The 27,394-nt window shown below is 39.5% G+C and overlaps 2 protein-coding genes across 2 annotated transcripts; one reads left to right on the forward strand and one right to left on the reverse strand.

Moving 5' to 3' along the window:
- Positions 1 to 6,608: 6,608 nt before the first annotated feature.
- On the forward strand, positions 6,609 to 19,002 carry LOC108681590 (STAM-binding protein-like A). Its single transcript, XM_018170636.2, has 10 exons — positions 6,609 to 6,783; positions 12,155 to 12,253; positions 12,582 to 12,666; positions 13,079 to 13,162; positions 13,583 to 13,794; positions 14,095 to 14,238; positions 14,761 to 14,935; positions 15,509 to 15,646; positions 16,284 to 16,499; positions 17,095 to 19,002. The coding sequence occupies exons 1-10, from the start codon at positions 6,653 to 6,655 to the stop codon at positions 17,155 to 17,157; spliced, it is 1,347 nt and encodes a 448-aa protein (XP_018026125.1). The 5' UTR covers positions 6,609 to 6,652; the 3' UTR covers positions 17,158 to 19,002.
- On the reverse strand, positions 18,653 to 26,907 carry LOC108681605 (mediator of RNA polymerase II transcription subunit 12-like). Its single transcript, XM_018170655.1, has 3 exons — positions 26,845 to 26,907; positions 22,877 to 23,773; positions 18,653 to 22,596 (listed from the first exon to the last, which is right to left on the reverse strand). Exons 1-3 carry the CDS (start codon positions 26,863 to 26,865, stop codon positions 19,306 to 19,308), a joined length of 4,209 nt encoding a protein of 1,402 aa, XP_018026144.1. The 5' UTR covers positions 26,866 to 26,907; the 3' UTR covers positions 18,653 to 19,305.
- Between the last annotated feature and the right edge of the window lie 487 nt (positions 26,908 to 27,394).

Below are 27,394 nucleotides of genomic sequence, written 5' to 3' on the forward strand. Positions count from 1 at the left end.
TATTCCTGTGCGAAACATAAAAGTCTTTTTCGTGGGTTAACAGAAAACTGAGATGCAAGGTCGTCGCTCGTTAATCAATTTGATGTCAAGAGTAGCTCGTCTCATCGAGCGCAGTGATGGCGCAGTTACATGCGCTCAATGGAGTCAATAAGCAGGCGTATAATTATGTCGCTTCTCCAAACAGAATAAATCAATAGCCAATCTGTTTGGACATTCCTGACCCTACATCCGAAATAATGTGGACCAATCAAAAGGAATTAAATAGAAACATTTATTCACTTCGTACGTACTGAATTTGCTTCCTTCGGACTGTTAACATCATCTGTAAGCAATTTCCGATTGGAGTCACATAGAATTTATTGGAAATTGTAAATCCTGCTGAAAACTATTACTATCTCCCAAGTGTACATGATTTTCTGAAAGTAGAGGAAAATTTATTATGATTAATTAATTATAAATAAATAATTTAATATTCTTTCAGTTGATTTAATTTAGGTTGCATTTGTGCACGAGCATATCCTGCCTCACATTACGCATGTTCCCTATAAACCAGGCCAGCTAAATCAGATACAGGGGCCAGTGGTCCCGGAGATAACGATAATTAAGGTGATGAAGAGAACAATAATAAGAGAGGGTAATAAGGGTGGTTATAAGAGGATGGTCATGATGAGGGTAATAAGGGTGGTTAAGAGGATGGTTGTGATGAGGATAATAAGGGCGTTTAAGACGATGGTCATGATGAGGGTAATAAGGGAGGTTAAGAGGATGGTCGTGATGAGGGTAATAAGGGAGGTTAAGAGGATGGTCGTGATGAGGGTAATAAGGGAGGTTAAGAGGATGGTCGTGATGAGGGTAATAAAGGAGGTTAAGAGGATGGTCGTGATGAGGGTAATGAGGGCGGTGATGATAATGATGAAGGGGTAAAAGATGTGGTGATGAAGATATTGATGATACGCGCAATATGAGGCGCAGTGGATGATACTGCGAAGTAACATTCAATAGAATGATCTACAGTCGATTTATACATGCTCACGCAGTTGGGTACTGCAGCGGCGTTGCCATAGTAACTGCCGCGGCATTCCGCTCACTGCGCACCATAATTACTGCCGCAGCATTCCGCTCACTGCGTACCATAATTACTGCCGCAGCATACTGCTCACTGCGTACCATAATTACTGCCGCAGCATTGCACCATAATTACAGCCGCGGCATACTGCTCACTGCGCACCATAATTACAGCCGCAGCATTCCGCTCACTGCGTACCATAATTACTGCCGCAGCATACTGCTCACTGCGTACCATAATTACTGCCGCAGCATTCCGCTCACTGCGCACCATAATTACAGCCGCGGCATACTGCTCACTGCGCACCATAATTACAGCCGCGGCATTCCGCTCACTGCGCACCATAATTACTGCCGCAGCATTCCGCTCACTGCGCACCATAATTACTGCCGCTGCATTCCGCTCACTGCGCTCCTTAATTACTGCCGCTGCATTCCGTTCATTGAGCCAAACTTTGACTGGACGTCTGATCCCTCACACGGATATAAGTATAAGGTGTACTCTGTTATACGGGGTACTCAAACCCACTATCTAGTGCAGGTTTTAGATGATTTTTGCGGTAACCAGTGCGCAATTTTAAGTAGAAGTGACAAATGAAATTAACTCCACTTAGACGCTTGAAGTTTCCTAACGCATGGCTTCTGTGATCAGCACGACTTATGCAGCCTTAATCGTATGAATTAATGAGGAAGAAAGACGCATTTACTCCTTATTATGCCGGATCGCATATCAATCGACGGTGCATTTAATGAATTAGGTCATCTCATAACTAGGGTGCGCCATAACAGCTCACAGAATCATCCTTTAATATTATATTCTTACCTGTAACCTCAATAATTTTCAGACAAAACTTGTGCAGTGCTTTCAGTGACAGCTTCCCGAAGTCATGAGGTGCGGCCTAGCTGAGAAGACACTCCGTGAATGAGGCTAGAGACAAAGAATCGCCAGCGATTATAATTTTTAGTTTTTTACAGTTGAAAATCTCTTAAAATGAGTAGAAGAGTTTAAAGCGAAAACTTCCCATTAAAGCACCAAGTTATGAAGCGCAAATTTGTTATCTCTGCCCGGTAGAGGCTAGTTGCCTCTAAATGGCGGATGATGGCAAATGGGGATTATTTGTGGCAAATATTTAAGACTAATAGACCCGCAGAACGTTTACCGGAAAAGATAAAGAAAAAGGGAAAATACTGAGGACAATATGGGGCTAATTAGGTGAAAGCATCGGAAACCCTACTGTGTTCTCGTGAAAACTGTGTCGTGAACACTATACTGTGTCTTTCCTGCTGCTTGTCTACATGTCTCATTGATGTGCAAGTTCTAGGACCTTAGGACCGATACTTCTCATGTTTCATTCTTGCCCCATGCTTGATTATGCCACATTTGGGTGGAGCGGAAATCAGGGTTGGGCCGAATTCCAACCGTTGGTGCAATCAAGCAGTGTTCGCGGACTACAAAATTTAAATCAACTCTGAGCCTGGTTTCAGGCTGAACCACTTCATATCTTCGTCGCTGTGGACACTGGATATGATCATTCAAATGGGTTGTAGAAGAAACGCTTAAAATCTCGTGTGATTTTATAAGTTATTTGAAAGTTATTCCGATCTACAGTGAAATATTAACTCAATAAGTCAATCCAAATTCGGAATTTCAAATGTGCGTGCCAATCGCAGTTTTTAAATAGGCAGGCCGATCTTCTGTGGATATGCTGTCATTTCATCGTCTGTCAGTGAATGATTAATCTTCTCAACGAAAATTAAATGACATTAGTTCTTCAAAAGAATTCCCATGTATTCAATTCCAATATTCTATCCATCTCTCCACGTATAATTTTATCAAACATTTCTTTATGAATGAACATCAAAAATTTATTCAATGTTTCGAGTGAATTCTTGCGAGATCTTCGCGCAACCCTGACCTTTAGAGCCCGCACCCGGGAGATCCCCTCGCTACTTGCCAGCAGATTTGACGGCGGTTGAAACCTGGGGCTGCACACCCACTGGGACTAGAAATTAATCGTTACACTGGGGTGATTCGTTACATTAAGGATATTCGTTTCATTATTCATTCATGATAACCTGTAAGAGGCTGTTAGTTATTGTTACTTAATTCAATCATGTATTCACCACTTTTCAAATTGACTGAAAACAGAACCTTTTATTGTTTGCCGTTGATCATGCGACAAAAAGTCGACGATGTTTCGTTTCAAATTTTTATCTTAATCGTTACGAGGACTGAAAAAAAAACACCTGAGAACGTTTTTTTAAATTTGTTTTTGGTTTCGCCATCAGAAGTTTATCCGAAGGTCAAGCTCGGGTGCACCTAGTGAGAAGAAAGAAATAAAAATGTTCGTTAATTTTGAAGTTCTCGATCATTGATGGGGTTTCTGTATGACCCGTGGCCGTGCATGGGATGGAGCGATGAGATCAAAAATATCCTCGAATTTCAGTCTGCAGGTCGATGACTCTTACATGACCATAAATATGAGAGATATGTGCATCTATTTCTGTAAATATCACGCGATGAAGGAAAGTTCAAAGCCACGTATGCACTGAACTCGTGATTTGTGTGATTGCAAATCAGGTCGGGAATTATTATTCGTGTCAGAAAAAGAATTTTGTGAACGCGAATGTTCTCTGTTAAAAAATAAAACGTTTACCATAAAAACCAACTGCTGCCTAGAAATAGGTTTAAATAAATGCTTGTGATTATTTTCATGCCATGTCCATGCTGAGAGCTTTAAATATTCCAAAAACTGCAGTTATCGTGCGAAATTCTCCACTGATACATAACTTATTTGTCTACATTTTTAAAGGACAGCTAGATTTCATGACTCGTTATACCCTTGATTATCCCCGAGACCCGAGGGGCAACGACCACTCAGCCCCCATCAGCTTATTTGGTCAGACAAACGAAAAGGTATTTCCTGCTACGCTTCAACACTCGGTTTCTCTGAAATCCTAACTGGTTTGGCACAAAATTAAATGAAATAAAAATCACACGACACTTGCAGAATTTCCGTTCTGTGTCGTGATTTGGCAAAAGTTAAACTATTCTTCACGTTTAGCGAAAAGTATTCGCAAGTTCTAGCAAAAGTCTGAAGATCTCGTTAAGATGTTTGCATGCAGGGTCCGGTTTCACTTTCACGATTTGCAAGGCAAAGTTGAAATTGCATGATGCAATGTCGCAATTATGAGTTACGCAACAAATTGCATGAGCTGTTTAATTCCGACTCCACCGCTGTCCGAGTACCAAACATATCCAATAAATTATTCAAAACAGAAGCACTATTGATTGACGTCACTGCTCTAATATTTGAGAAGCAGCGATACACAAGATGCTTGATGCCGTGAAGTTTCTGTCCTTGAAGTTGCTGCTTGTAATGAACTATATTAGAGCGAGCTTGGTTGCGTGTTTGAGTCTGGGGTCCAGTAACAGCTGACGCGGTAAAGTACGTTTTCAGACACAAGAAAACAGACATAAGAAAACAGGCCCACAATACTAAAGAGTTGTTTCCTTCTTTGTTCTTCCTTTCGTTGCTGACGCGGGTCAGTAAATAAAAAGAGGTTGTTTTAGACACAAGCGAAAAGCTTGTGCCGCGCTTCAGACCACCACTTTGTTTATAAACCAAAAGCTGAAGTCGCGATAGGTCATGTGCCAGGTAAATATCCACCTCCACTTGTTTTCCCACTCCCGAGAAAAAAAAACATTATTCAAATTTCAGTATACTGTCTCGAGAGGACTAATAACATCGAAAAGAAATCTTACAAACGCGGTTAGTCAACTGCTTGTCTTTTTTGCTGTCGCATCGAATAATTCTGGGCACAAAAAAATCGGATAACTACAAATAAATATTCTGATCGCAATATTACGTCTCGGACAAATTTACGGCCTGATTCGCAGGCGGTCTTCCCAAATTCAGTGAGCAAGGAATATCTCTCAAAGTAATGAGCGTAGCTCGATAAAACTTCGAACACGTATTCATTAGGACCTAACGGTGATGTTTAGCTCGTGAACAATTTTGGAATTTCACCTTCATTCGTGAGTTATAAGACGTTACGTGCCGAAATTTGCAGCGAGCATGACATTTCATCTAAACTGCTGTACAGATTTGAACGAAACTTTGAATATAGTAGAAACCTAACCTTTCAACGGTGATGACAATGCTCGTGACAATTTTTTCGATTTGCCTTCGTTAACGAATTTTTTTTCATTTTTCCTACATTTGTGATTTAAACAGCGATACGTTCTTAAATTCGCAGAGCATAGAATTTCTCATGAAATGCTGAACAGGTTTCAACGAAACTTCTTATATGAATGCCTAACCTCTAAAGTCTAAACGGTGATGTTTAGCTCGTCAAATTTTTTCGATTTCGACATCGTTTGCGAGACCTCTCGGACAAAAGCGCGCGGGCTAGACATCACCTTTAGGTGGTCAAGAATCTATATTCCAAGTTTCATTGAAATCGGTTCAGTAGTTTGGAAGATACTCCATGTACGATGAATTTCTTGAGACACGGCCGTGAGACAGGCTGCATTTTTGTCCGAGAGGTGTTTGCGAGTAACACGGATATACGGAGAAACGACCGGCATTTATCAGGCCGATTTTGAACAAACGAAGGCAAAATCGAAAAATTGTAACGAGCTAAACATCACCGTATGGAGGTTAGGTATTCATATACGAAATTTCGTTGAAATCTGTACAGTGTATTATGAGAAATTTTATGCTCATTGCGAATTTAAGCATGTATTAACAGAACATAACATAGTGATGTCGGCGCTGAAGTGTAGGCCTGATGTGGCCTGTCGCCGATTCTTTTCCTTTTCGTGCCTTGTTCATAGATCTAAACTCGTGTCATTTGACCGGATCTTTTCATGACTGGCGATAGTTTGAAGTAGCTACTAGACTTCCACCGGGTTCGATAAGGAGCTGTTTCCGCTTGCTGTTTAAATTACGAATGTGGGATAAGTGAAAAAAAACTTGCAAAATTTCTTTTAATTCAGCGTTAACAGCTTATTAGCTGCTTACTAGTAGAATACTCTGACGCCAAACTTGAACATAATTTCCCAACTTCAGTTTATCTCAACTACTTACGCTTCTCAGCGACTTCTTTCGCGAATGCCGTCCGCGGTGACTTATCTGGTCCTCTACGAAAGCCTGTTTATTGTAAATAGAACATTTGTGCTGGGTCAAGTTAGATGGTTGAGTAACTTGATTTCACTTGGCTATCGTTGATCTCAAATAAATATTTGTTATCTCTATCCACCTATACCATTAAATGAGTAAATTTTTCCATTAGAAGCTTCACACGATATCAAACCTATAATATATATGCTGTTCTGAGTTCTGTTGACGAATTTACGAAGTCCATCACTGTCCATGTTTTACGATCATAGTAGGCCTATCATCCGCCTATGATAGTATGAAATAGTTGAAATGCTTCGTAAGAGCACGTTGATTTTCAATTTACGATTGCCTGAAATTCAAACATGAATTGCACATTTCTGGGTTAAATGTTAATAGTTGATACTGTCACTTGTTTTTCAGTAGTCTAATTCATTCTTCATTGATAGTATAATAGTAAAATTATGGCTCATTGTGGACATGGTAGAGAAATTTCATCTCGTGAGTTGGAGATAGTACTTGAGCCTGAATTGCGAATGAAAAAGCTCATGAAGAGCAGTACTGTCAGTGTTGAACCTTCAATACCCATTCGCAGGTACAGTTATAATTATATAAATAAAATTTAAACTTTTGATTTTAATTGAAAAATTCCTAATTAATTTTAAATACCTAGATTGTTCATTCTTAATAGTCCATCAGAAATTAAATTGAAATGAAAATACTAGGAGTAGGAGCCTAGTCAGCCTACTAGCCTAGTGCTAGTCTGGAAAAGTCCTATTTTTGTCTGAAATATCGCGGCTCTAATATCATATACCTAATTTCAGTAGGTATGAAATCTCGTGGCTCGAATGTCATAAATTTTCGTTTGATTAAAAAATCGCGGTTTGCACTTCGCAAACATGTCATTTCATAAAATTTTCAACTTCCGCAATCCGCATTGCTTTACCGTTTCCGCCAAAAATATCTTGCAGAAAAAACATAAACATCGTAATGTAAACAAATAAACAAAACGTTTGTTGAAGATCGCGCATAGTTGCGGTCATGTCAAAGCCTGTCTCTTATACACATCTAGATGTGTATAAGAGACAGGTATTAGGCCTTTAATGCCCATTGACAAAATTTTTCTATGTCAAATAGTTTTTGAGTTGTGGGGGTTTTTGTAAAAAAAACGAAAAGTGGTCTAAGTTACCCCGCCGGTCTAAGTTACCCCATTTTACGGTAATAGAGATAGAAAAAGCAAACCATAATAATTCAATATAACACAGATAGTCACTTAGGGCGTTAGAGGCCACATAACTAACGTAAATGTAAAGTTACATAGGGCAAAAACTGAGATATAGCAATAATAAACCATATGAATTTCCTCTTGATTCCCTTTCACCTAACTCTCATCTTACCCCTAACACGAACTTTCACACCCTCCTTGCTGTTTATAGTTTCCCTTTTTTCCTCCTTTCTACTAACAAATGAAAATGTGATGCATGGCTGATGGCCGTTGCAAAGGCCTGACTCTGAAATATCGTTCTTTCCCTTCAGAGTCACCAGTCACCACGCCCCAAATCCAAATCCATTTGGAGTTATTTTACCAAAAAATATAATTGATTTTACCACCCAGTCTAAGATACCCCAAGAGCTGGGGTAACAAAGACCATCACTTTTTTTGAAATTACATAAAGACTATGAGAGGCAGAAGCCAGCAATTTATGGTGAGTGAAGCTAGAGTATAGACCTGTATTTTGCACGTTTCAATTCAAGTTTAATTTAGCTAGTAAAAGAATGGCATCATTTATAAAAAAAAGTGGTCTAAGTTACCCCATTTTACAGTATCCAAGATACTTTCCTGGTCTACTTATAGGACTCAAAAATGAACTTGTTGAAGAGTCCAAAAAAATTGCTGCTTTGCCAATTGCCACTATGTCAGTGATCACTAATGCAGAATTACAGAAAATTTAGCACTTAAAATTTCAACACTTGAGATTAGGATACCTAATTACAGGGCTGGAAAAGTCCAATTTTTGATATAAAAGTCCAGTCTGATATAATTTCATATAATTTCAGTAGGTATGAAATCTCACGGTTCCAATGTCATGAATTTTTTTTATCGATAAAATTGCAGTTTGCTCTTCGCAAACATGTTGTTTAATAAAATTTTCAACTTCCGCAATCCACAGTATATATCAATGGTTCCCAAACTTTTCAGGCTGGTGCCCCCCCCCCCCCTTGGCTCCTCAGTGAATCTCCAGCAACCCCCACCACAGACACATAGAAAAAACAAACGCCTCTTTCTTGATATTTAGTATGCTGCACTTTTGAAAGAGAAAGGTTTAACACAGATCTTTCCAGAGGCCCCCACAGATCTTTCCACCGCCCCCAGAGGGGCGATATCGCCCACTTTGGGAACCACTGGTTTAGATACTTCAATGCTCCCGCCTCCTGCCAAAACAACATGCAGAACATAATAAGTCAACTCAAAACGTTTCCCCCATGAAGATTGCGTAGTTGCAGTTACGTCAGGATGGTCATACTGCATTAGCGGTATCACTTGGACAGTTGCCGCTAAAGTGAAGAAAAATCTAGTGACTGATTTTTGTATGGGACTTTGTAAATAACGAGGTTCTTTGTATGAATGGGACTGATGATGGGAGAGATATGACTTTGTGAATAACAAGTTCGCGGGTCATAAATGGCTTTTCACGGGGGAGAAATGGAATTCACAGCTCAAAGAAATGGAATCATGGCTGGCAAACCCATGAAGCCACGGCTCAAAAAATCTAGTCGTGGCTTGCCAGGTAGATATATTCCATGCCTGGGCTAATACTAGTGCCAGACTGCCAGTAGTGGCAGCATGAGGCAATAAGGGATGGGTAGGATAAATTGAACAGTCCTTCAACATTTCATAGAACTGTTGTAGCAACTAACTAATTGAAATATTGCAAAATTAAAAATAGTGGCATAAAGTTCAACATTTTTTTGTATCTATGTAGCATAAAGCAAGTTAAGAAATCATGCATTTACTAGTACCATACCTCTGAAAAATCTCTAAAAAAAGTGAAAAGTGAGATTTTGAAAGTGTAATTCTGCTAAGGTCTGTAGCAAAAACAAAAAATTTGTTGTATTAAATAATTTCAATTACATAAAAGTTGCACACAGGTGTTGGCTTAAAAATGTGGTGACAAAATTTGCGTAACGGTAGCTCATTCCCCCAAAAATGGCAGCCATTTCTGAATAAGGGACACCCCTAAAAACGCATTTACAGTAGAACATTGGTTAGCAATAGCTCCAGATAACAAAAAATCAATTAACAACAAAGAATTTAGATTATATTTATCTCACTCGGCAAAAAAATTTCACTTATTGAAAAATGAATGCATCATTGGTTATCACAAAATTGTGCATAGAAAGTCATAGATAGAAATGAACAATGGGCAAGTGGCAACATAGAATGAAAAGTAATTAACCTAAATTATGATTTCTTAAGTCATTTATGGCATTTTGGAACAAATGGAAGCAACTTAGAAATTTCACAGTTCAAATCTGTACTTTTTTATTTATATCAATTTCGAAACACTCCACAGGTCGAGAGGGAGTTGCCAGGGCCCAGAAGCCCACGGCTGGGTATAGACCGTTGATAGGGGCTGTGGGTTGGGTTTAGTCCTTAGTATCCTTAGTATTTGTTTGGGACGTAGCAGTCCCAGGCCACAATGGATCGCTGCCTCTGATCATTGTTCATCCGCCCTCATTTGAGCCACCTGATGCACGATGCTGTTGCTTGCTTCTCGCCGCTAGTAGTGTTGCAAGGGAGGTCGATCTGGGATTGTGTCCAGGAACACGTCCAGTTGTCTCTTGAAGGTCTCCAGGGTGAACTCCCCCTCTCTTAGATCCCTTGGTAGGGCGTTCAACAGCCTTGGCCCTACCACGGAAAGTGATCCTTCCTGCAGGGATTGAAATCTGACTGCGGATCTGTTACGTTGTGGGGGAATCTTGCACAGTCTACCCCTTCTCTAGTTGTGATATGTCTTAATCCTGAAAGTCTCGCTCTCTAAGTTTGGCACCATTCCGGTTATCATTTTCCATGTGTACAGAATGACATACCTCTCCCATCTCCTCTGCAGTGAGTACAGACCCAGTTGCTGCAACCTCTCCCAGTAGTTCTCCATCCCTCTGATCCTGGAAGTGAAGGTTCGTTGGACTCCTTCCAGTTGCCGTATTGCGCTTAGTGTGAACGGAGTCCAGAGCTGGCGGCAGTATTCAAGGATAGGTATTACAAGGGCTAAAGTGCCAGAACAAAGGCTCGAGGCAGACTGGCAAAAGTACCTATATACGGTACCTCCCTTGATAGAATGCCACTTTGTACTCATCCATTACTAACAGTACTCTGAAGTCCTTCTCTTCCTTTGTAGATGATGTAGATATAGAATAAATGACATTTTCTGTGATTTTTACTTGATTTTTCTTTATTGATATATTACCATATCCATACATTACCACATTATTTATGCAATACGTAGGTATAACTGTAACCTATCCATGAATATGCCATTGAGCAGTTACAATGACCTTGTCCATTGCTTGCTTCATGTCAGCAGCCATATAGCATTTCTTCTGTAGCTGTAAGCTTGCAGGATGGTTTGTAATTTCACTCCCTTTTAATTGGGTCAAGTGATTTCACTATAACAAAATAGATTGTAAAAAACATACCTGAAACAGAAAGGAATATTTTAGTGACAACCATCATTTTTTTGGAGAAGTAAATCATAGTTTAGGTTAATTACTTTTTATTCTATGTTATCCAGTGCACAGTTCTATCTATGACATTCTATGCACAATTTTGTGATGACCGATGATGGATTAATTTTTTGTTTAGTGAAAAATTTTTTGCTGAGCAAGGTAAATGTAATCAAAATTCTTTGTTGTTAATTGATTTTTTTTTGTTAACTGGAGCCTTTGTCAATCAAGGTTCTACTGTAAATGCGTTTTTATGGGTGTCAGTTATTATCCTGGAAGGGGGGGTGTACCTTATTACCCTGTCTGGCAGAAATGGCCAGCATTTTTTATTGAAATGAGATATGCAAATACCATCAATCACGTTTTTAAGCTGACACCTTTGTGCAACTTTTAAATGAGAAATTTTTTTATTACAGCAAATATTTTTTTTTTTGCTACAGACCTTAGCAGTGGTACTTTTCTAAAATGACACTTTTCACACTTTTTTTCAGGGATTTTTTAGAGGTAGTAAATGTATGATTTCTTTATTTGCTTATGGCATAATGGATAGTAAAAGTGTTAAACTTTACTCCACTATTTTTAGTTTTGAAATATTTTGATTAGTTTAGCTGCTACAACATTTCTATAAAATGTGGGACAACTGTCTTGATTTACCCTGCCCATCCCTTATTACCCTGTTTGACAGTAACATATAGAATTTTTTTGGAGGTGCCATGCAATAGCCCTCGCAAATACCTTTAAAATGAGCGCAAACTTTTTTATGAAATGTTTCATTGTAAGAAGTTATGAACAAAAAATGCTCAAAACTGTCCCTTATTACCCCGATTGATGGTTTATCAGTTAGAAGTGTAAAATTTCAGTTGTAATTTGGAAATTTTCAATCTTGAGCAATGAGCAGCAAGTCGACATCTTTGCTTACTTTCATTTTTTGAAGCTGCAAATGCAAGATTTCTGCTAGCTGTATTATCTCTATTACATTAACAAATATTATCAATTATACCGGTATTAGTGTATCATAATACTTCAAAGTAAGAAAATTTAATTTATCAATAAAAATAATGAGAACAAATCTCATACAAAAAATAAAACCATTTAAATTTTATTGGTTTGACTTTAAAATCAGATTGTTTTGAAAAATATTTAAGCAGATTCATTGTTTGCTTTACTTTTGTAAAACTTGCACCGGGCAGTCAGAGGATGCAGTCTCAAGATAAGTTTCTATCTGATGTATTATTTTCCAGATATTATCGTTCTGGCCAGGAGCTGGTGCGGATGGCTGTGGTTTATCATGAAGAAAAGAACTATGAGCTTGCATATATGTTTTATATGCGCTTCATGGTGTAAGTATCACTGATCCAATTATTGATGTTTCAAGGTAGTGTTATTTTCTTCAAATTTATTTTCCACACATAATTTTCCAATATTATCATGTTTTGTATAAATCACTTGATTACTTGAATGAAGTTCAGGTTGTAGGTAACAATAATGTGGCATGAAGTAATTTTGCTTTGGTGGAACTTGCAATTATTTTTTGAGATTTTATACTCTGGTGGAACTTGAAATAATTTTTGAGCTTTTTGCTTTGTATGGTATACATTCAGTAAAATTTGCATGAATCAGTCAGCAAAATATTTTCCAGGATAATTAATTACTCTTACTCTATTTCAGATTATTTTTAGAAGAAATATCCAAGCATCCTGAATATGCTGCTTTTTCTCATGAGCAAAAGCAGAAAACTAAGAAAAAATGTATGGTTAGTATTCAACTTTCTGGGGTTGTATAAATTTGTTATTAATTCTGATTTATTTTTACAGCAGAATTTTGTCATTTAATTGAGTACCACTTATATATAGGTACGGTAGTACCTATATAACAGTTTGAATAAACTTTATTTTTTGTTCCACTGAATTTTAATTTCTTGATTACAGTAATATTTTGTCTTGATGATATGAATCAGTAAGACAAGTTATTACAGGGAATCACTTAAATCATTTATTTAGGTGTTGAATAATCATATCCCATATTTACTAAGGATACTACCATAAATTGGGCAAGAGAGGGTAACCAAGGTATCATTGGAAACTACCAAGGATACCTAAGGATACTACCATACTCAAATCATGTTTTGCCACAAGGAATGATGCATTGGTATTAATATATTCCAGAGTACACTACCTATTGCTGAGACTCTCAAGAGTAAACTGCTAAAACAATTTGAAGAAGAATATAACACCTTCAGAGAGGAGCAGGTATGTAGCATTGCAGACAGACAAACCTTATCATTTAAAAGAGCAATGCATGAAGAATTATTAACTCTTTGCTGACTCGTATGTTAACTTGCAAAGGCCTGATGGTGCTATGATTGATTTTTATATGATTTTATTATTTCAGTTTGTGACTGAAAAGTGGCTGTAGGGTGCAATCCGACTGTACTTTGCTCCAATTGCATGTTCCTGAGATCATCCAACCATGGTCTTATTGCCTTAAGTCTCTATTTGTTGTAGGGAGTTTTCCTTCATGCTTACCACTTAGTTATTGACAATAGCATCATGTAAACTTGCTATTCTGTTTTGTTCATGACACTTATCTCTTCCTAACTCTGAAGCTATGGGAAATATCTATCCCTATTGTCATGTATTGTTGTAACAGATATACAAGTACTTTTTCAGGCTCGGATAGAAGCAGAGATTGAAAAAGCTCGAGCACAAGAAGCAGAGAATTCAAGAAAGCTCAGAGAAGCTGAGCTTGCCAGGCATCATCAGCCCAGTATTATAGGCTCTCAGGACCTGTCCCCGTCACGTTACCCTCTCTCGCCCTCTGCTCCTCCTGTACTGCCGCCTCGACCAGCCACACCTCCTATTTATGCCCCACCTTGCATTGAGTGAGCCACTGTCAATAGATCTCACTCTGCTTAAGTTGACTTACAAATTTTTGTACTCGAGTTGAAAGATCATGCTGTGTGAAAGGTAGTCAATGGGAAAAGTGTTTTTGATATTGGTATCGTACCATATTATCCTAAGTGAATGTATAGATTATGACTTCAGGCAAAAATTAATTTTGATTAATCTTTAGTTCACAAAGACTGCTATTTAGTAATTGTTCTCGCACAACTTCGTGCTGGAGTTCTTTTAATGCCTAAAATCGGCAACTACTTGTAGCTTTGTAATTATTTTTATTACAGCAACAGCACAACAGAGGACAGCAGCAATCTCTACCCTCAGTGTGCATATGATGCTCATCCTTCAGCCCCTGAGGACACTTCCTTCAGGTCGCCACGGGATCCTCCCCAGGCTCCTTCACGCTCCCTCAAACCCCACACTCCCAGGTTAATGCATTACCTTCTTACTTGGCCTCTACTTATTTTATAACTAGTGAATAGTTTGATGATGAATCAGGTACTGGGTAAGACAGGTAAGTAACTAATATTTTTCAAGATACAGCAAAAAATAATAATAATAAGGTATTTCGGCATTAGTTTATAAAGGCTTCAGCTGGATGTTTATTTTAAACATACTAATTATATTTATTCTTAACTTCTAACACAACTAATTCAAATGACGTCCCTCATTTTTAATGAATTATTCTTTTTGCGGGTAAAAGCAAAGTCCAAGCCTCACCTTTTTGTGTAAATCTTTGAATAGATATCTTTAAGCTGATGTCTGTTTCAGAATAACTCACCAGTGCTGTGGCAGTTGCAATTCAAGTCTTGGTGTTCTATCTCTTGGTTTATGTCACCTCCATGGCAATTGCGAGTAAATCTTGGTGTTATATCTCTTGTTTTTTTTTTACCTCAATGACAGTCGCAATTAAAGTCTTTGTTTCTTTTGCCTGGGTTTTTATTGAACAGCTCAAGCGCACCGTCAGTAGATCGGTCGAACAAGCCTCTGTCGTTGCTGGGTGGCGGTGGCGGCGCCCTTCGTCGTGTACGCATCCCCACGGCTCTCGTCACCCGCTTCCTTGACATCGCCGCTCCCAATACCCGCAACAACGTCGAGACCTGCGGCATCTTGGCCGGCATTGTGGTGCGTGGTGCTGGGTCTTGGCCGGCATTGTGGTGCGTGGTGCTGGGTCTTGGCCGGCATTGTGGTGCGTGGTGCTGGGTCTTGGCCGGCATTGTGGTGCGTGGTGGTTGGTGAATGTCTCTCCTGTCTTGTGTAATTCTTCTCAATAGATTGTTGCTTGCACGCTATTCGGTGGTTTTCAATGCATTTCATCTTCATTTGCATATGATTAAATATCAGTTCAGTTTTGACTAATGGGTACTAATAATTTCAATCGTAACCGTATCGCAATTTGATGGACTTAAGACTTTCAATTTTGTCTTCATGAATGGAAATTAGTGCTGTACTTGGAGGTAAGCAGGCTTAGATGAACGAACCATTTGAGGTATTCATGAACCACTATAACCTCTCATGTTGAGTCATTTTACTCACCCCACATTCCTTTTTTACCTGGTGTTGTGTCTTGCTCATAGACTTGCCTGCTGGTGCATGCTGAAGTTTTCTGGCTCAGGCTGAATTATGTGACTTTATCTGACGTATGCTGTTTTTTGCTGACATCCGCATCTCATGCTGTCTAATGTTACGCATTGACAGCGCCAAGGTGAGCTGTGCACGACGCACCTGCTGATACCTGAGCAGAGCGGCACGGCTGACTCCTGCACAACACATGAGGAGGAGAGGCTCTTCGCCGTGCAGGATCAGCACGGCATCATCACGCTCGGCTGGATACACGTCAGTGCTGCTCATGCGTTAGTCTGCCTCGAGCACGGTGCATGGTATTCATTTCAAAAAAACTGAATGCTTACCAACAAGAAGATGGTGTCCATTGCATGGTATTCATTTCAGAATGTTTAACAACAAGTACTATTTACCGGTTCCTGCTCTAAAAGTCTCATCCATAGCTTCCACGCAAAATCTCATTGAATTTGTACAGTTTGAGCTATTTCGCTCAGCCTTTCAACCGAGCTCCGCCAATTATGCTCTTGCTTCACTATTGTCTTTCTGGCCCATAAATCTGAAACCCTGTCTTAATACAGCTATTTCAATATCGGAGATTAAATGTGGCAACATTGCTGTGCACTTGTTGAGAATAATACCATTAATATGTAGCAAATGTCATCAGCTATTTCAATATCGGAGATTAAATGTGGCAACATTGCTGTGCACTTGTTGAGAATAATACCATTAATATGTAGCAAATGTCATCAGCTATTTCAATATCGGAGATTAAATGTGGCAACATTGCTGTGCACTAGTTGAAAATAATACTATTAATATGTAGCAAATGTTTATTTCTGTAACTAACAACTTCTATCGCGTTCGGCACGCATGTTTAGCCCTTTCTTGACTTCGTCCCCAATTCCAACAGACACATCCAAGTCAGACGGCGTTCCTGTCGAGCGTAGACCTGCACACGCACTGCTCCTACCAGCTCATGATGCCTGAGGCGGTGGCGGTGGTGTGTGCTCCCAAGTTCGACCACAACGCCGTGTTCTCGCTCACGCCTGACTACGGACTGGACTTTATTGCGGACTGCAGGGAGACTGGCTTCCATCCGCACCCTGCCAAGCCTCCACTCTTTAAGGTCTGCCATTTGCTCTGATTTTGATTGATTGTGTCGGGTCACTCCACAGTGCCTCTTGCCATGATTCTGATAGTGATGGTTTTCACTCTACAGAACAAATGATCGGAATCACGATTACGGATTTTCCTCTTGATCAATTCTTGTTATTGCAATGAACCTAATCTAAAATCTAAAGGTCTTCACCGACTTTACATTTAGTTAACTAAAAATTTGCTGCGAAGAAAACTCCACACTTTGCGTGGAGTTTTGTTCCCTTTTAAATTTTTAGTGAATTTGCGGTTTAAGCAATCTAGTGACATCAATACTTTAAGTTGCGATGCTCCGGTATTTTGGTTTGAAGTGTAATGTTTAAAATTTATATAATTGAATTGTGCATATACTTACATCAATATCCAGCTGCTTCGGTGGCAGCATTTCGCGTGCTGCATTGATATGTTCAGATATTTTTCTAAGTTAACAAATAATAGAGAATTCCTTAACTCTGTGTATTTCGAACAGCTCAATGTCTGAATAATCGAGTGTTAATTTTGAAACATGAATTCTCAAGTGTCGTATTGAAATCATTTGTTACATTGAACGTTTGTTTATTGAACAGGAAGCTGACCACGCAGTCATGGACGACCACGGTACCGTTGAGGTCGTCGACCTGCGGCACTAACGGGACCATCGAATATTTTGTTACCGAATCTTTCTGTCACCTGCTTTGAGTACTGCTACCTGCATCCACCTACTTTCTGATACTCCTATCTGCCTCCTCCTACTTTCTCCTGCTCCCTCCTACTCTCTCCTGCTTCCTCCTACTCTCTTCTGCTCCCTCCTACTCTCTTCTGCTCCCTCCTACTCTCTTCTGCTCCCTCCTACTTTCTTCTGCTCCCTCCTACTCTCTTCTGCCTCCTCCTACTCTCTTCTGCTTCCTCCTACTCTCTTCTGCTTCCTCCTACTCTCTTCTGCCTCCTCCTACTCTCTTTCTTTTGCCTCCTCCTACTCTCTTATGCATCCTCTTAATCTCTTCTGCCTCCTACTCTCTTCTGCTCTTCACACCAGCTGCTTCTTCTACCTGTCCCCCTTTAAGTTTCGAGGTACTCCTGCCAAACTCGAACTATCGATGTTTGGAGCACGTGCTTCTCCGGCCTCTCCTTCACTCTTGTCCAAAGTGACCTGTCATATAACTTGTAGCAATGTTATTATTTTTTTACTTGGATTTTTTGTAAGTATTCCAGATCATGTAACAAATTCCTAGTCGGGAATATTACGATGATCATCCTAGTTGGCGGGATTTGTCGCAAAATCTTTTCTATGAATACTTTGTAAATATTTTGGTCATATTCTTGCATATATCAGATTCTTTATTTATAATATAAATCTTAGTCACATCAGCTAATCACTTACTAATCCATTATATTAATAGGCGTCATCCAAGCACGTATACCCACCGTAGTCGAGGCTTTAGCAGCAACAGGGATCATGAATTTGCGCCTGAATGCATGAATTTGAGCTTGGCGATGCAGCGAGTCTGAATAGAATTACATAGCGAGCTCGATATGTTATGAACTACCCAATAATTGGAGGACCACATGAATGGCTGACTTATGCTGGGATTTTGGATTTTCATGTTGATTGCATAATCTTGCGCCGGTTTATTATTATTATTGTTATTATTATTATTCTTTTAAGCAATTATCGTGGTGTCTGGTTCAAATGAGCTTCGAGGGCAAGTTACGCGTAAGTTTTATGGTGAGTGAAAAATAAATATACTCGAAAAAGGATGAGAACGGATAAAAACGACTATGCACCAGATATCATAGGCTCTACAATGTAATGTTTGCGATGATATGTTTGATGGTATGTATTCTTTTACCAGATACGTTTTCGACCGTGAGGTTCTTTGTTAATTATTTCTGATAGAATGCTACGCGTTTTGAACCTATTCTATTTATTATGCCTCTTTAACGATGTTCTCTTGCCATTTAATCAGAATATTATTCGTCTGTTATTAATATTGATTACAGGATTTTATCGATGGTTAATTAGTGCGTGATGAACGTCAGTTTCAACTCCGCTGTTGTTATCGCGTGATGGAGGGAAGTGTTATCAAACCCCGCTGTTGTTACGGTGTGACGGACCCGGGGATAAATTAAACCAGCAGTTGATAAATCTATTTCAGCAACTTCTATCTCATCCGACTCCCTCTACTTACAAGAGATATATTACGAGCATATTATAATTTAAATTGTCTTTATAATTTTTAGTTTCAAGATCATTCATTAATCTCGACCGAATTTAAGCCAATCAAATGAAATATTATGTAAGAGGATGCAGCTGCCGTCGGGTGCTTAATGCTTTGTTCCACCGTCCGCGCTATTTTTTTCAGAATTTTCAGAAGACCTTGTAAAGAGAGTTAATTTTAATTGACAAAAAACTAAGTCCCGACTCTAATATCATTTAAGAGGCTATTGTCTTGAATGTATTTCTTGAAAAAAGACAATATAAATTTTATACAGCATTGCATCATCTTTAACCTTTGCATTGCTGCGATGATAAATGTTCATGTAAGGACAATTTTCGATTACAGAAATTAAATCGTTGCACATGCAACGATGTAATAGGAAATTCCATGTTTTTATCGAAAATTTGATGCAATCGTTAGTCGATGTCTAATATTCGTTCCCTATTGTTGACTACTTTGCTATTCAAGAATTACTTGACTATCGCAGGATCGAGTGGTGGAAAGAGAATGCCACCTTCGCCACAGACTATTGAGGAAAGCTCCAGGATTTAGTGCAAGATGATTTTGCCTTAAGAAATCTTAGGCGGAATGATCTAAGCCCTTGCTGTTATCTCCAGGGTAACTAGTCACAATCGGTAGAATGTCTAGTTGTCGCACTGCCGGCTGCAGGGCGAATATTTCAGGTTCCAAGGCAAGAACAGAGTTGTGAAAAGATGGTTTGTTACTTGCAGAAACGTCACCTCCTTCGAAAAAATTGTAATCCTTAGACGAGGGTGGCGTGGAATTCACATCGTGCCCTAAAGTTAGACCACGATCATCGCGTTGCAGTTTGGGGTCGTGGAATGCATTTAGGTTTGCTTGCTGTCCATTTACTGGCTGTGCTGCAAGCGGTTGGTATTTCTGTACGTGGAGCTCGTACGCCTGTTCAGGCCTCTGCGATGGGCGAGATGATTTTGGCTGCAGGTATTCCAGATTTAAATCAAATGGTTGATTCACTTCATGATTACTTGGCTGTTGGTCTGTCGAGTCGAACAGAGGTGTTTGAGATTTTTGGGGGGTTTCTGGTCGTTGGTATGTCGATTCAGCCTGAGGTGGCTGGTATGTTTCTTTGAAGTCTGGTTGATTGAAAGTCAACTCATGATAATTTGGTTGATAACTTAGATTAATTTCTTCAGGTTTTCCACGAGTTGACGGTTTTGACACTTCATTCGAATGCAAACGTGCACTTGCTTGCCTGTATGAAGACTCCTGGCCTGGGAATTTCAAAGAGGGCTGAAGGTAACCTCCTTCGGAAAACCCAGCACTAGAGAGTTGTGATTCCTTTTGTTCTGCATTAGAGCGTAGCTTGAAATTGCGATAAGCATACTGAGGAGAAAGCGTCTGTCGTTCTAGAGACTCAACATTTTCCGGTCCTTGGCTAAACTGATCTATTACGTGTTTTCGCACCCCTGTAGCTAGTTCTGGTTGACTGAACTTTTGTCTCGGGTCAGGCTGAGAAAAAACGTCTTGTATCTGGTGTGGTACATCCTCTTCGTGCTCGGTCGTAATTCGCTGACTCTTTTTGGAATTTAGTTTCGAATGATTTAGCCTTGTACGAGCTTTAGGACTAATTTGATTGCTATGAAGAGGTCTATTTGGGTTTTCATTGCGGAATCCTGGCTGCTGATACTTTGATTCTGTCTCATCTGGTCCGTTAGCATGAGGTTGTTGATACCTCTCTTGGTCCTGAGGTGGTTCATAGATTGGATGATGTGTGCGTTTAGAATCCAACTCTGGCCTAAACCGGTGAATTGATTGATGGAAGCTATCGTCGTGCGAAAATTTTGATGCTTCTTCACTCTGGCGAAGATCTTGAATATAATTATTCGGCTGAACTGGACCAGGATTTATCTGTTGCAATTCTTGACCCTGGTAATTGGTCTGGACGAGTCCATGAAAATCATGTGGAATTACCGGTTCTTGATATCGTTGAGGTGCGTCTGGCTGCTGATGTGGTCTACCAGATCCAAAAGTAGGCTTTGACGTCTGTAAACTTGGCCGAGTTCCATCACCCAAAAAACTTGACTGGAAATTCAGATTCTGGTGTCCCTGTTGTGGAATTGAGGGTGGAAATTCCAACTGAGGTCGTAGCTGCTCATCGCTGTCATGGACGTTAGGCCCTTGATGGGAGGAAGGATGGTCAGGCTGGTGGTGAGGAGGTGCGCTGGAGAACTCCCCAAGAACTGCTGACGGCCGAAAATGTTCTTTAATTTCTGGTTGCTGATAGCCTTCCGAAATTTCAAGTTGCTGATAGCCTTGCGGAATTTCAGGTTGCTGATAGCCTTGCGGAATTTCTGGTTGCTGATAGCCTTGCGGAATTTCAGGTTGTTGATAGCCTTGCGGAATTTCAGGTTGCTGATAGCCTTGAGGAATTTCTGGTTGCTGATAGCCTTGCGAAATTTCTAGTGGCTTTTTGCCTTTTTGAATATCTGGTTGTTGAAAGTCTTGGTGAATATTTGGTTGGTGATAGCCTTCCTGAATTTCTGGTTCATTATAGCCTTGTTGAACATCTGGATGTTGAAAGTCCTGTTGAATATTTGGCTGGTGATAGTCTTGGGAAATTTCTGGCTGTTGATAGCCTTGTTGTACTTCTGGCTGTTGATTGCCGCTTTGAATTTCTGGTTGCTGATAAGTTTGTTGAAGTTCTGGTTGTTGGTAGCTTTGTTGAATTCTTGGTTGCTGATAGCTATTTTGGATTTCATCTTGCTGATAGCTCTGAAGATCTGGCTGTTGATAACCTTGTTGAACATCCGGCTTTTGATAGCTCTGTTGAACTTCTGGTTTGGGATACTTAATTTTAGGTTGCTTAGTGCCGTAAGGATTTGCGGATGGCTGATGGCTCTGTTGAATGTCAGGCTGCAGAGAGCCTTGTACACTACTCGATTGCTTATTGTTGCGATGAATTGCAGACTGCTTAGAGCCTTGCACAGTATTCGGTTTCTGGTTTGTGTGTTGAATTTGTGGTAGCGTAAAGTCTGGTTGAATTTGTGGCTGTCGATGTCTTTGTGGAATTTTTGGTTGCTGGTAGATTTGTTGAATTTCATTTTGCTGGTAGATATTTTGACTTCCTGGCTGCTGATTATTGAGTGAAATTACTGGGGGCTGAGATACCTGGTGATCATTTGGCTGCTGATACTCCAACGGAATTTCAATGGTCTGAGATCCTTGTTGAACATTTGGCTGCTGATAATTCAGTGGAATTTCATGGTTCTGAGATACCTGATGATCATCTGGCTGCTGAAAGTTCTGTTGAACACCAGGCTGCTGGTAATCCAGTTGAGGTTCTGGTGGTTGGTAAGCGGTTTGGCGAGTTTCTGTCCTAACGTGAGACTGACGACGATCATTGGAGTCAAAATGCCCAAACAAAGGCTTCGGCTTCCCTGATTGCTGAGGAGAGTGTAGATTCGCCGCTCCAAAAGCCTGGCCAAAAGGCGCTGAAAATGCAGGAGGACGATAGGTATTCTGTAGAGGATCAAGTTCATTGAAAAACCTTTCACTTTCGAATGATGTTCCTCTGGCATTTACAAATTTATTCTGGGCAAATTTTTGAGGACGTTGATCTCTTTCTAAAGATGCAGTGTTGGTCCTATAAACTGGGGGATCGTCTACCAGGGGTTCGTAAGGCTGAACTTCTCCCTCGAAGCGGACTTTAGCATTGAAGCCCTCGTGAGGGTCAGCTATGTAGGTGACGATCTGAGTACGACCATCGGGAAGCAGGACTCTGTATTCGCCGGTAGTTACTGTGCCGTCAGAGTTGGAGTTGTGGCCGTACTGAGCTCCCGAGTGTTGGTCCTCGACGTGATAGGCGAAGTCAAATGGTGTACTCCTTCCCTGCATGTCAAACCGTTTGAGAAATTGCAATTTTGTATTATGACAATGATCAGCTTTTAAAAATCCTAACTATAGACACAAGCAAAATGAGCGCAAAATGATAATTCCCGAAGCGAGACAGGTCCTCAGATGAACATTAGATTTCATAGCTAATATTGCAAAAAGGTACTAAATCCTCACATTTTGCTGAGCAAAATACAAATACCCCATGTTCCAGTTTTACTGATAAAAATCGCTAAAGATATCTATATTTTAACAATTTATAAAAACTTCATCTTACCTGTATTGTTTCGTGACCGTATAAGTCTTGAGAAGGCTGTTGATTGTCAGTTGGGTTCGTTTGAAAGTGTCTTTCCCCGGCAGCGTCTTCCGTATTGGGGAGGAAGAAGCTTCTAGATTCCCCACGAGCCTGGGGGGAAATTTGTGAGAATGTAGGGTAACTTTGAGTCCCTCTTTTCAACTTAAGCTTGCTCTCTTTTGGAGGTGATGAATCGAGTATTGTTGTTGCAGATTCTTGTCTACTCTCTTTAGGAATCCGCTGGGACACGGCTTCATTCAATTTCTTTACGGAATTTATTTCGTCAATCTGAGTTTGATTTAAAATTTCCCTTGTAAATTTGGGCTGAGAGGTTATGGATGGCTTGGATATTTGGTCCTTAATTATCAGTTCCTGAAAACGGGGATCTTCCAAATTAAATCTTGAAATCTTGCTGCTCTTTGATGCATTGTCTGAAATTCCATGACTCGATGCATCTTCTTTCTGTTGATGTTCCTTATAAGAATCTGCACCACTGAGCCGATCATTCTCTACAGTGAAAACTTTGTTTTCATCCAACCTTTTCGTCGAATTTGCGTGGTTAGTTAATGAGCTGATTGCTTTTTCAATTGCCGGCTGGCTTTGTTCTCGAGTCACGACGCGTTCGAAATCTTGTAAGGATAAATTGTTTCTATCTTTATGGCTTTTAGGTTGAAGATCATTTCTCAGGGTTGTCGTCGACTTTAAGGTGGTAAAAGATTCAGTGAATTCTGTAGGCTTAGGCGTGTACGAAGGAGGGATGTACGGCAATGTGGACAGCGGATCCTCTGACGTCGCCGTGGTGTAATCATGTTTGATCGAGGCAGGATTTTCTGCTGGATGAGACGACGCTGGCGATGTCAGCCATGCTACTGCAACCAGCTGGAACAGTCGTTATAAAATTAGTTTAAAATTCCGTGCATATTAAACGTACATTAATATTATTAACAACGTTAGCAAGTTAGCAATTTGCTGCCAAAATTTATACATATTTTCACAGAATAAAAGATGTTATTACGTACAATTTCATAACGAGAAATCTCAGTCCTATAGTTGTAGGCCTGTCTAGAAAATCTCAACAGAATGGGAAATGAAAAGCTTCAGGAAATATTGCTGATCGACAGTATAGTGCAATAAATAACACCATTTTATAAATTAAATTTAGCAGTGGAAGCTTAAAAATAAGATAAGATGTGCAGCATCATGCTTGATCGCTCCTTCTAAAGGTGAAAATATCAGTGGACGTTACGAAATTTCGTCGGTGACTTGCAAGCAGGTAAAGCATTCCACAGGTCCATGACACCGTCCCATGGCAAATATTGAGTAAAAAATATATTGGAAAACTCTCCTTAAATAACTAAAGGTTTCATTCAATAATGAATATTTATGATGTTGCACCTTAGAAAGAAGTCAAAATAATAATAGGCGTATCAATATTTGATGTGGCATCATCTCGGTTTCAAAATCACAAGATTTTCACCTAAGGGGATTTCTTTCAAACGTCTAAGATCAAATTTCGTATATAATGTTAATGCCGACGTTGACCATGTTTAGAATTTTCGTTAATACTGACTATATAATGTTGCGCCTACGCCAAGTGAAATGAGTGCCGCTCATGCAATCTTCTTTATTACGTCACTTGGGGGCCGAGCTCCATAATGACGGGAGGAGCGCTCGAAATTTGATAGGCGTTTCGGTTGAGAAATGCGGCAGAGATGAACTCAGGGCCGTGATTGTTGACGGTGCTCATACGCAGTGTAATTTTCGGGGATTAAAACCGTGAGTTGTAAAGAGAATTCTTAAAAAATATGCTTAGAAAATTGATGATGTAGGAAAGCATGTATGATGGATGAAACTTGGATGACATGCAGCAACTGTGCGATGACTCGTCAAATGTTGGACGTAAATTCGAATACCAAGAAAATGTGGTTTACGATCGTTTTTAATGATTAAAAAATCGAAGACAGTTCAACGCATAATATAATCTTATTTCATTCTTTCGGTAATACAATTTTTTACTACTACATGTGTTTCTCCGCCGTTCCCCTATAAAAATGACAAATGATTTGAATTCCACATAGGATTTAACTTCATTTTCTTGCATTAAATTGTATTATCAGTTGGAATTTAGCATGTGGAACCAAACTTTATCGCTGCCTCAAAGTTTGGATAGTTGTTAAGTATACAACATTGTCGTTTAGTAATCTTATGATTAAGTTTAATCAAGTTACGCATTCGCATGGCGGCTCCTCTGCTAGCCGCAAGCGGAGACATGCTCTGGTGACAACAGTTGGCAACCCTCACCCACCAACGAGATGCAAAAACAGAAACACGGAGCGTTAGATGAATGTTGCGTTAAGAAACTTTTTCGTCCTCGGGGATTATAGAGAGCTGCAGTAGAGAACATGTGCACAATGAGGGAACTTAATAGGAACTTTCTCTGGAGTGCGTTCTGTTTATATGCCACGTAAGCAAAAACGTGTGCAGGATAAAACATGTCTGATTCATGTAGCTAACATATGATCATGACTTTATACTTTTTGTTTTTTCGTAATTATAATGGGAATTAAATATTTCCTTATCAGTTTCTAAAATCTGTTGAGCTCCTTATGCTAAGAATTAAGAAGTTATATATATATAATATTGTACTGATTGTATTTTCAAGCAGCTTAAGTTAATTACATGCCTACAACTTCTTACGAACCTCGCCAAATGACTTATTCTCTAATCGAGCTTGGTGGCAATACGCAACAATCAGATAATTTGCAATCTTGTTTCTTTTAGCGTCTATTCTCTGCAAGCATAGTTAACTTTTTTTAAAGGGTGTTAGATTCAATGCGAAACTTTTATTCGCATAATGTTTTTTCGCAATATTCTTCATCCATGAGATGTAAAGGATTTGCTTCACGTATTTTTTTATTACTTTATATATTCGTTCCGGTAGATGATGAGTGCAAAGGTTTCATGGAAATTGAAGCGTTGTTATGGATTGAGAGCGAGAAATCAAGACGACGCTCCGCCGAGGTAACTTTCGAGATGATTAAAACGCCTTTAATGGCAGAATAATTGCTGGAATGCTTCGTTCAATCCCACAAGAAAGGCTTCGTTATTTGCAATCTTTCAATTTGTTCCACAGGAGAAAGAGGTTTCGCGTATGCAGATAATTTGTTGATTACAACTTATATTAAAACTTACTTTCTTTATATAATGACAAGCATTATGAACTATGGTCTTAAGGGATTTACGCGGGATGGAAATAGAGCAGAAGTCAATTGTTATCTTGATTGATCAATGCGTGCATAATTATCTAAACGATAATAAGTGTAGGCAGACACATCTGGTGAAATGTTAATGCTTATTCAAATCAATTGATTAAATTATTTCCTTTCTCGGAAATTAGTCCCCGAGGTATAACCGTTTATTCTTGCAGTTTTCATTTGATAACTCCTCGTTTATCATGCGTATCATTGAAAATTCATTATTGAGGACGATCGAAGATCGTGAGCCGATATCATAGTGAAATTTTTTCATCAATCGTCGCTGTGTCCAAATTTGTTACAATGTTAATTCGTAGAAGACGTCCAATGAACTCCGTGTTCTTATTACATGGATATTGTTGCAGAAACAAGTGAATATCATCGGAAAAATATTGCAAGAAACCGCACGAAACAATTGACACGAAGATTCAACGCTCACGAGCCAAGATTTCCTTTGGTACATAAAGGAATGCTTCGGAGTTAGGGTCTCGAAGAATGTACTCATTTGATGCTTTTTCAAGAATATAGCAATTAGTTTTTTCGGTATTGTTATTTTTACCAAAATTTGAGCCAATTCTGGTCATTGATTAATGAACCGATTCAATTTTTTATTAGTAACTCGAGAAAAAATTTAGACCTCATATGTCATGAATGACTGAACCGATTCTCCATCCAGATGAAGCCGGTTGCTCTTACCCAAGCATAGAATACGGCCATTCTCGAGGTCTAGATATCACACCCTCGTTGTATGAAGTCCCGTGAAGCACTGAGGGAAGTCTCTCATGCTCCCGCAAATAAGGCAACCTGTTTAACCGAGATACTAAAATCAAAGCTTCTCACGAGTACCGTCAGCTCGGAATTAACCACAGAACAGGGAGCATATAAACTGGTTATCGCTTGGCCTTCATTATGATTGGCTGTTTGATTCGCAATGTCAAAACACGCTTTGAAACCATCTAGGTATTTTTGTGTTTCAGCGCAAAATATTCGCAGATTATATTGAAAAAGTTCGAATTGTTCTTGAAACATTTTGCGGATGGCTTTTTCGGCACATGCTCGTCGTAGCGATGGGTTTAGTAATAACGACATACCAAATGAAGCTGCATACCCTAAGTGCGCTTCGTTAATTCCACGCTGGTTATTCGATGATAATGTGATAAAAATATTTACTAAGCAGTTAACTATTCGAGGGCTTCAAAAAATTCCCGTGTCGTGTCCCCAGAATATAATAATAAATTTTTCTAAT

The sequence above is a fragment of the Hyalella azteca genome, unplaced genomic scaffold, assembly GCF_000764305.2.
Source record: "Hyalella azteca isolate HAZT.00-mixed unplaced genomic scaffold, Hazt_2.0.2 contig3861, whole genome shotgun sequence".
NCBI classification, from domain to species: domain Eukaryota; kingdom Metazoa; phylum Arthropoda; class Malacostraca; order Amphipoda; family Hyalellidae; genus Hyalella; species Hyalella azteca.